Source organism: Furipterus horrens, unplaced genomic scaffold, assembly GCF_987537825.1.
Source record: "Furipterus horrens unplaced genomic scaffold, mFurHor1.1.pri manual_scaffold_7, whole genome shotgun sequence".
Classification (NCBI taxonomy): Eukaryota; Metazoa; Chordata; class Mammalia; order Chiroptera; family Furipteridae; genus Furipterus; species Furipterus horrens.
In genome coordinates, this window is record NW_028327177.1 from 46030233 (window position 1) to 46040644 (window position 10412).

General features: G+C 34.9%; 1 protein-coding gene across 1 annotated transcript; it reads left to right on the forward strand.

Moving 5' to 3' along the window:
• Positions 1–287: 287 nt before the first annotated feature.
• On the forward strand, positions 288–9173 carry CYP7A1 (cytochrome P450 family 7 subfamily A member 1). Its single transcript, XM_090282840.1, has 6 exons — positions 288–410; positions 1895–2135; positions 3298–3875; positions 5496–5626; positions 7217–7392; positions 7964–9173. Exons 1-6 carry the CDS (start codon positions 331–333, stop codon positions 8261–8263), a joined length of 1506 nt encoding a protein of 501 aa, XP_090138966.1. The 5' UTR covers positions 288–330; the 3' UTR covers positions 8264–9173.
• Positions 9174–10412: the final 1239 nt, after the last annotated feature.

Below are 10412 nucleotides of genomic sequence, written 5' to 3' on the forward strand. Positions count from 1 at the left end.
ATTTGTTTTTGTTATAAACATACTAACCTTGTAATATCAGTTGTCATTCCCAGGTCTGAATGTTAAGTCAGCATGTGTTTGAAAGACCTTCAACTTATCGAGTATTGCAGGTCTCTGATTGTTTTGGAACTTTTTCTGATACCTGTGGACTTAGTTCAAGGCCACTAATTTTTTGGTTCTAATAGGATGAACAAATGGTTAATTGTTTGCTTTGGTCACTCAAGTGCAAGACCTTACCATGTATAAAAAGTCTAGCTGCACTTTCTGTGTAGCAACATCCTTACCTTTCTCTTCAGGTTCTCCTCAGAGGTTTGGCATTAGATTTGTTAAATGATGACCATATCTCTGATCTGGGGGATTGTGACAGCAATTTGTTGTTGTTTGTGGCTTTTTCTTGGAATGAGGAGAAGGTAAAAAAAGTTTTATTTTTAAATTGCATCTAAGTTCATTCAGTTAATGTTCTTTTATATTCATTGTTATGTAATTAATTTGGCTCTGTACTTACACTAACATTTTCTTCTCAAATTAAAACATTTTTAATTTAAAATTTAAAGCGGAATTTTTAAAATTATATTTAACAAAAGATATAATGGCCATTTTCTTTTTGGCATTTGCATTACCAATGGTAATGCAAAAATGTACAAACTTATTAAGTGTAACTGACAGCAATTTTATGAGATCTCTTTGTATGTTTATGTGGGCATATAAAGAAGTTTGGGCTAGTAAAGATACACGTGGTAAGTGGGATCTGCAATGAAAATTTTTTTTTTTTTATCATGTAGGTCAGATAGATGTTCTGACTAAATAAATATTCTCTCTTCAGTGTTCTTGTGCATTGCATAAACTCAGCCTAAGTGTAGACAAGAGCACAGAGCCTGCATTGATCATTCTATCATTTTATTTCTTATTAAAGATATTTGACCATGATGAATTGGGAAACTGTTAAGTGTATGTGACATCACTTTTATTTGTATATGTCATTTATTTATAACTGGTTCAAGAATGCAAAAAATACAAATAGAGTCAGATATATAGCCATAGTTTAACTTCTGATTGGCACAAAGAGATTTGTAAGGTGGGGGCAGGGGAGTAGTATGTAAATATTCTCTGTTATGTGTTGTATACCTTTTACAAGTATGTTCTGTCCCTTAAAATATTTTAATTCAGACCTGATAGTTTCTAGTTTTAATTAAACTACTTATCTTTGAACTAAGAAAATAAAAATAATTGTTTTATACTATGTTATTCTATCAAGAGGAATGGTTTATGTTGAAAAATAAATGTTTATATTTTTAATTTAAAAAAGCATTTAAAATAGCATGAAAGAATATTAAACTACAACTGATGATTCTGCCAATACTTAATTTCATTTTATAAGCTAATTTCTCGACTGAGATTCTCCTTAACTATTATCACAGAATAATATCTTTAGACTATGAAAATTGTGAGAATTTCAATTCTGCAATCCTCTCTGTTATTCAATACTCTATATCTTTAAAGAAAACAATAAAATACTTAGGCAAGTTGTGCTTAGAAAAATATCAATGCTAGAACATATTTTGATCTCTGTATTGAGAGCAAAAATCTTGTTGGCCTTGTTCATCCTTTTATCCTCATTATTGAGGAAAGTGAATAACATATAGTGGACATTCAGTAAGTGTTGTAGAATGTAAGCATGGATGGGTGAGTGGATTTTGTAAACATTTTCACCAACATGTAATCTTACTAGGTTAATATAGCTATTATTTTAATAAAAGATCAGGGCCCCATCAACACTAGAAAGTATCTACAAACTGTAGAGTTTTGAAGTTTGAAGTCAGTAGTAAAATTTTAAAAACTTGGTATAAATATAAAACTGTCATTTTCTCTATCTATCATATGTTTGTGTCTTAAGAAAAATGGGAGAACCTCCTATGGAGAATGGGCTGATTCCATACCTGGGATGTGCTCTGCAATTTGGTGCCAATCCTCTTGAGTTCCTCAGAGCAAATCAAAAGAAACATGGTCATGTTTTTACCTGCAAACTAATGGGAAACTATGTCCACTTCATCACAAATCCCTTGTCATACCATAAAGTGTTTTGCCATGGAAAATACTTCGATTGGAAAAAATTTCATTTCACTACTTCTGCAAAGGTAACCACTTTTGCCTTTATACAGCATTCTGTTTATTTTCTACTTCTTTAATATGTCAGTCTACTTAGTTATTTTGAGGTACTTTGACTTAGAAATGTTGAAGAGAGTTACCCTAACATGAACATTCTTAGGAATATAATCAGACATAACCTTTTAGTATTATCATTTAAAAAGTCAAAATAGATATAGGTTTATCTTTTCTTTCTTTCTTTTTTTTTTTTTTTTTTTGGTAAATGGATGTCATCATACATTGGCCCAAACCAATAGAATCCAGAGCACCAAGAGCAAATCCTAATGTGAATTGTGGATTTGGGGTGATAACAAGGTGTCAACATAGAGTCATCTTTTTCTTTTAAGTATATGTTATTGATTATGTTGTTACAGTAGTCCCAATTTTTCTTCTCTTTGCTCCCCTCTGCCCAGTACCCTTCTTCCCTCTAGCAATCCTACCCCCCGGTTTATCATTTCTTAACTAGCTAATGAAAATAAAATTAAAATTAAGTATTTTACTGAGTCAGATGACACTGTATGAGTAAGGTACAAACTCACTCATGTCAACCATGTCTACACAACACCCAGTATGCATGTGGTGAGAACTTAACATTGAACAATTGTTTTACCACACTCATGCCATAACTTTAATTTATTAAGGAATTGACCAGATATTTTGACATCACTTAGATGTAATCTAAGGGGCTCTTTTATAGAGAAAACAATTAATCAACATTAACTGAGTTTCTGCAAGGAAATATTAGACATGGTGTCAGCCTCTAAGTAAAGTTTGGTTAAAATACATCTCTGAAGAATATAAAAGAGAACTAATGATTAAAAACCATGATTGATTAGTACCAAATTAAAATGCAAATAAATGCCTTAGCATATTAAAACTAAGAAACAGACAAATAGAGTGGCTGAGGGAAGTTTCACTGAGGAGCAGGGATTTAAACTTGGCCATAAAGAAAGGGTATAAGTTAGCCATTTATTAGTAAAATGCTATGAAACTGTATGTGGAAAGGCCAATTTCTACTCCCCCTTTTAAACAAGTAGACTTTTTTAAAAATAAAACTTTCCCAATTATTAAAGTATCTAATTTGTTTTTCAGTCATTTACTAGCACTGGGTCAGGTTTAATTTCTTTTTCCACATGTTTTGTTTACTGGCAGGCATTTGGGCACAGAAGCATTGACCCAAGTGATGGAAATACCACTGAGAACATAAACAAAGCTTTTATCAAAAATCTGCAGGGTGATGCCTTGAATGCCCTCACAGAAGCCATGATGAAAAACCTCCAACTTGTCCTGAGACCTCCAGTCGCTCCTGAATCAAGGACACCTGCCTGGGTGACTGAAGGGATGTATGCCTTCTGCTACAGAGTGATGTTTGAAGCGGGGTATTTAACTCTCTTTGGCAGAGATCTTACAGGACAAGATGCACAAAAAGCACTCATCCTAAATAAACTTGACGACTTCAAGCAATTTGACAAAATCTTTCCGGCCCTGGTAGCAGGCCTCCCCATTCATGTGTTCAAGACCGCACATCAAGCCCGGGAAAAACTGGCAGAGGGCTTGAGGCACGAGAACCTGGGAAAAAGAGACCACATGTCAGAACTGGTCAGGTTTCTGAATGACATGCTCTTCACTTTAGATGACATGGACAAGGCCAAGACTCAACTTGCTGTTTTGTGGGCATCACAAGCAAACACCATTCCGGCCACTTTCTGGAGCTTATTTCAAATGATGAGGTAACCAGCAACTTATTCAGTTCTTTCTTTCTTTCAGAAGAAGACAGCAATTCAACTTTTAAAAAAATCATAAGCAGCTGTGACTGGTAAACGTGTCTTATAGAAGCAGAACTTCCCAGGGAAAGGAATGTGCTGGTCAGGCCACCTGGGCCCAGAGCCCTTGCTCTTAACCACAAGCTGTCTGTCCATTGTGATACCAACTTAAGTCCATGAATTTGGTCTTTGTAATCATAAATATATACATATAAGTGATTACTGACTTACAGACAATGAAGGGGCAGGGCCTCTGCCTTATTCATTTGTGCATTAACAGTATGTTTTTTCACTCAATTAGTCATTTGTCTTACTGTTTTTTTTTTAATTGATTTTTTCAGAAAGAAAGAGGAAGGGAAAGAGAAAGAGAAACATCAATTTGTTCTTCCACTTATTTTATGTGTTCCTTGGTTGTTTCTTGTATGTGCCCTGATTGGGGATCAAGCCTACAACCTTGACATATTGGGATGTAGCTCTAACCAACTGAGCTACCTGGCCAGGGACTCTGTCTTACTGTTCACTTGACCAACTACAATAGCTATGAATCAATTATTCTTGATAGGATTTAGCTAGATTTTGCCTTTCAAAACTGTATGTAGCTAAAAAAAAAAAAAAAAAAAAAAGCCTGTAACATATTATTTTATATAAACATGATTTCTTTCCAAAGTGTTAGTGTTTTGGAAATTTGACATTCAAATGGTTTATTGAATTATTTCAGTTAAATTAGATGTTTAGTATCACCTAGACACAAATTTACTATTCCCTGGGATTGAAAATGCCAAATTTCTATTGATAGCTGATAATTTTATGTCTGTAATACAAAAAATATTTTCAAAACAATTTTGGATTAAAAAACCCATCATCAATCTGTCTCAAATGCTGACTGTCTTCCAGAGCTTTTACTTGAGAGAGCGCTGTCCAGAACAAAATCATATACGTACAGTAAGGTTACAACATCAATTTAATGTCATATAGGTAATAGTAGACACTTTATGGTAATCACACAAACAGTTAGGAGATATCAAAGATTTCTGAGAAACAATGAACTGTAATCACATCATATAGATTTCTTACCATGGCACTGAGGCTCCAGTAAACTTTAATGCATTAAAATGAAGTAGCATTCATTTCACGACCAAAGTGCTTGAACAATTACAAATGGAAAAGCGGTTGTTCTACCTGAAATTGTGGTATGGATTTTAGGAGTAAATTTAAATTTCCATTTCTGATTTAGCCAGTACTTTATAACTGTTACTTTAGATGTAATTTTTCTTCTCAGATACTATGTAAATGACTAATTTGACCATTTAATCTTCACTGGAATCATTTATTTATAAAAATCTGTCCAATTTTACTTCTAGATAGGAGGGGCCTTTTAAGGCAGCATTTCTTGCTAATACCCGAGGACTTACACACAATTACAAAATAAAGTAAAAAAAACAAGGAAATATCCTCTTTCCACCTTTTCTCTGGTATTTTGATCACCTGTTTGAAAGATAGGGGAAAAGCCTATATATTTGCAGATTATTTTGGTATAGAAAAAATTTATTTGCTGTATATTTTTTCTTTTCTCTTAAATTTTACTAGGAGCCCTGAAGCAATGAAAGCAGCTACTGAAGAAGTGAATAAAACACTAGAGAATGCCAGTCAAAAAATCAGTTTGGATGACAAACCTATTTGTTTGAATCAAACACAACTGAATGACATGCCAGTACTAGGTATGCATAACTTAGTATGTTAAATTTCACTTACTGCTTCCTACTAACAGTAATTGTCAGTATATATTATGTACTTGCTTGTTTTAGGCACAATGCTTAGTATTCCCTGTGTGTTGTTTCTTTTGATCTTCACAACAAACTATGATCAGGAACTGTTTCTATTTCTATGTAACAAGGAAACTGACAGTTAGAAGCTAAGTTGCTGTCCAGCATGGAATAGTGGAACCCATTACACATTAATGTGGGACTCTTGACCCCACACTCTCAACCATTTCTCTGCACATACTCTGTCTCTTTTGTTATTACTCTTAGACTAATTTTACAGTTAATCGGGAGCATATTACTCATTTTCATGAAATAAAGGGGAAAAAAGTACCATCAGGAAACCACGGTTAGCCCTAGTTGGTGTGGCTCAGTGGTTTGAGCAGTGGCCTGTGGACCAAAAGGTCACTGGTTCAATTCCTGGTCAGAGCACATGCCTGGGTTCAGGCCAGGTTCCCAGTTGGGGATGAGTAAGAGGCAACTGGTTGATATTCCTCTCACGCACAGATGTTTCTCTCCCTCTCTTTCTTCCTCCATTCCCCTCCCTCTAAAAATAAATAAAAAAATTAAAAATAATAATTTGCATTAAAAATATTAATAATAATAATAATTTGCATAGGTTGGGTAATGGGATTAAAGGTTTTTCTTATTTTTGCTTTTTTATATTTTATAGAAACATACAAAATTTGTCTTTATAGTAAGAAAGAGATTTCTTTTTGTTTTTGTTATTTTTGACTATAGGAAAGAAACTAATGCATGCTTTTAGCGGCAGTGTGTGCTAGTAGAAGGGACTGGGAGGCAAGAAGCATAGGTTACATGTTGTGGTCTGTCATGGGAGACCTTGGACATGTTACCACTTCTGGGGGCCTTACTTTTCTCATTTGTAAAATAAAGTGCTAACATGCTATGATTTTGCACACAATCATATGCAGAGCACCCAAAACATGACAATTAAAAAGATAGAGGCTGGTAGGTCAAGTTGGACCTTCTCATTAGGTTGGTGTGTTTTAGCTGCTCACTAGACAGTACAATGATAAAGAACAGGTCTTGTCAACACTGAATTGAAGCTGCATTAAGAGGCTGGCAAGAGAGTTCTATATTAAAGGATTATCAGTACATTAAATCTCAAAAGTGATAAACTTTGAATAATTCACATAAAAGTGATTTATTGATTTTTACCAATTGTATTAGATGTCTAGTGACATATATAAGTAAGATTATTTTTCCATAAACTTATGTAAGTCTAGTTCTTATTGATGACTGAGATTATATCTTTATCAAAAGATTATTAACTCAGATTATCAGATTAAAAAACACAATCAGACACAACCAAGCCATTCATCACAGCATAGTGATAACAGAAAAAAGTTTGGAAAATTTGTATCTAGCCAGCTTCCCACAGTCTATTTAGCTCTGCGTTTGGAGCTGCTGAAAGTGTTTCAGACTCTATATTATGCGGTCTTTAAATAATTAATTTGTTCTTCCTTTTTCCCTCCATCCCTCGGCCCCTCCCTTCCTCTCCTCCTTTCTTTCTTTAAAAATATTTAGATAGTATCATCAAGGAGTCTCTGAGGCTTTCCAGTGCCTCCCTGAACATCCGGACTGCTAAAGAGGATTTCACTTTGCACCTCCAAGATGGTTCCTATAATATCCGTAAAGATGACATCATAGCTCTTTATCCTCAGTTAATGCATTTAGATCCAGAAATCTACCCAGACCCTTTGGTAAGTGCTTATTCATTAAAGTCAATATCCAGGTGATACCTATCCAATTGAAATAAAGAGGAAATGTACCATTACAGAATTGATTTGATTATTGAGGCCACCAGGGTTGTCTCCTTTAGTATGTCAAATATTCATATATTTTGGATAGTCTGGACAATGGCCTGAATTTTTCATTTTTTCCCCCTGATATTTGTCATCTCATAATCTCTGCTAGATTATATTTGCAGCCATGATAATAAAGCTTCTGCTTTTTCTTTTCCTTGAAAAATGCCTGCCCCAAATCCAGGAAATTAAAGGCTTCTAGTTTCTGATATGAATCCTTCTTTCTAGTTCTGTATAACTGAGGACCTAGTCCCCCAGGCAGAGTAAGAGGCATCACAAAACTTTCTTGTTCCCATCAGTTCTTGTTAAGCTCCTGGTCCTCATTACTTCCTGATTCATGGTGGGGTATTTGTTCAGTTACTAATAAATTAGATTAAAAAAATATTCTTTGGAGCTTCCAGTTCAAAAACAGAGATACATTTATTTAAAACTAGCTTATAGGTTTGTTTTCTTTGTATTTTCATTGCAGACATTTAAATATGATCGCTATCTTGATGAAAATGGAAAACCGAAGACCACCTTCTATAGCAATGGGCTCAAGTTAAAGTATTACTACATGCCTTTTGGGTCAGGAGCAACAATATGTCCTGGAAGAATATTTGCTGTCCAGGAAATCAAGCAATTTTTGGTTCTGATGCTCTCCTACTTTGAACTAGAGCTTGTGGAGAGCCATGTTAAATGCCCGCCTTTGGATCAGTCCCGTGCAGGCTTGGGCGTTTTACCACCATTAAATGATATTGAGTTTAAATATAAATTCAAACACTTGTGAATACATGGTTGGGGAAAAAAGGAGATTATATGATGTGACAGGCTGTGAAGGACACCACTTCTTCATCCCTTTGGCCAGATGCACATATTGGTGGTGGAGCTGATTCAGCAGGTCCGGTTCTGTTCACAGATACTTGCTTGTGAATCTTAACATTTTGGTGATGGTTTCCAGAAGTTATCTTGGACTGTGTTAATGAAGAAACTAGTTTCTGGAAGTATTATAATGTGTTTTTATTTGAATAAGTCAATGAATGTTTATGCAGTTAGGGAATAACCTTCATTATTTTCAGAGGAAAAGGTCTTTTATTTTCCAGAATGAAGATATTCTAATTGGCAGGATATTTTTCCTATGGAAACTGCTTTATTTTTATAAAAACCACTCAACAATTGTGAAAAAGTTACAAATTCACGTTTTAGTGAAACTGCATGATTTTTGACTAGATGTGGAACTCTTCAGGTATAGATGTATAATTATAAAGGATATTTTAAAGGATTATATTATGCTTTTTAATGAAAAGAAAATGTTGTTCAGCTTTCCTTGGATCCAGTATTCAGGAATTTAAAAATGATCTGTTTTCTTGAAAACACTAAAATGGTTTTAATATTTTCCCTTTATGTTTTACTTTACTCTTTCTAAAAAATCTAATGTCTGTGTCAGGTTTCAACTACCTTATTTATACTTTCATTTGATTCTATGTTAATAAGAAGATTTTATTTTTCCAGAGGAGGCACGTTTTCTGATAATACTAAATGTGTATCAATGAAAAGAATGGAGCTCTCACGTGATATGTTTTACAATTAAAACTTGATGAAATTAACCATTTAAAAGCTTTGGATATGAAACGTGAAGAGTTCATTAAATGTAACTTGACATTGTATTCTATTTAAATAAAATACTTTTTAACGTTAAATGACTTGAAAGAAAAATAATTTAAAACTATATGATACTGTTTACCGTGTACAACAATGCTTTAGTAAAATATTTTAAGTATTGGAATTATCAGCTATAATAGTTTTTTTTTCAAATTACAAGAGAATGTTTATTTAGAAAGCAACAGAGTTAGAAGAAGTGAGCCATAGAAATAAGCTCTGGAAACAAGTTACCAAGGCAAAGGACGGCTCCTTGAAGTGTAGGAGAAAGAAGGAGGCAAAGAAAACATGCCCAGGGGAAGGGGTAGGGAAAGGTGTGGGCATGCTCCATAGAGAGCCGCCGCAGTTACGATATTCTTATTGATATTCCTCTATGTATTTATAAGTTATATTTACCTTTTTTACTGTAACACAAATATTAAGAAAACATTGTAACATTTGATAATTTTGAAATGACTCACCTTTCAGAAATAAAAGTGTGAATGTGCATGTTAAAAAAATTGTTTTGATCGAGCCGAAAGATTTGCTACAGTCAGAATTACAGCACTGAGGACAACAGCCTGGTCGCAGGCAGGGGTGTTATTATTTACAAGAACTCAAAGAGCACTGCAGTAGGGCTTTTTAGTTTCTTCTCAATGGCTCAGTGTGGACAAATGATTCTCCCTGCCTCAAAGTGACCTTTGGGCATTGACAAAATGCACAATATTAATCACATTGATTTTGTTACCTGCAAGAAAGGTCAAATCTTGGCGTGTCCACTTTGAGTGACAAAAAGCAGGTGATGCATTTGAGAAAGTTTCCCTCCTCTCAGGGCAGAAATAAATAATGTGGCACGACTTTTAGAAAATGCTCACTCTACCTGGCCTACCTCCCTGTTTCTTCCTCCCACAGAGCCCAGATTTGTCCCTGGGGCCGTGCGGAAAAAGCCCAGTCTGTTCTGGCAGCCCTTCACACAGCTGAAGGTGGCTCTGGAGTTTGCAGACCTTGGAGCCAGCACATCATGGTTCTTGTTCTTGTCTCTTTGTCCCCTTTAATGTCCCACCACCACCCCATATGCCTGCCTCAGGTCTCTAGAATCCAAGTCAGGATACACATCTCCGTGCTTATGACAATTACTATCTTCCTCTGTTAGAGCACTAAAAATGCTCAAGTCCTCGTATTAAAATGAATGTCTAAAGTCAACCCTCAATTCTCATTCCCTTTTGAGGTTGGAGCCATTGATCATGCAGTCCATTGGGGAAGGGTTCCTGTGAGGGATGTGTGGGAGCTGCGTGGGGTCT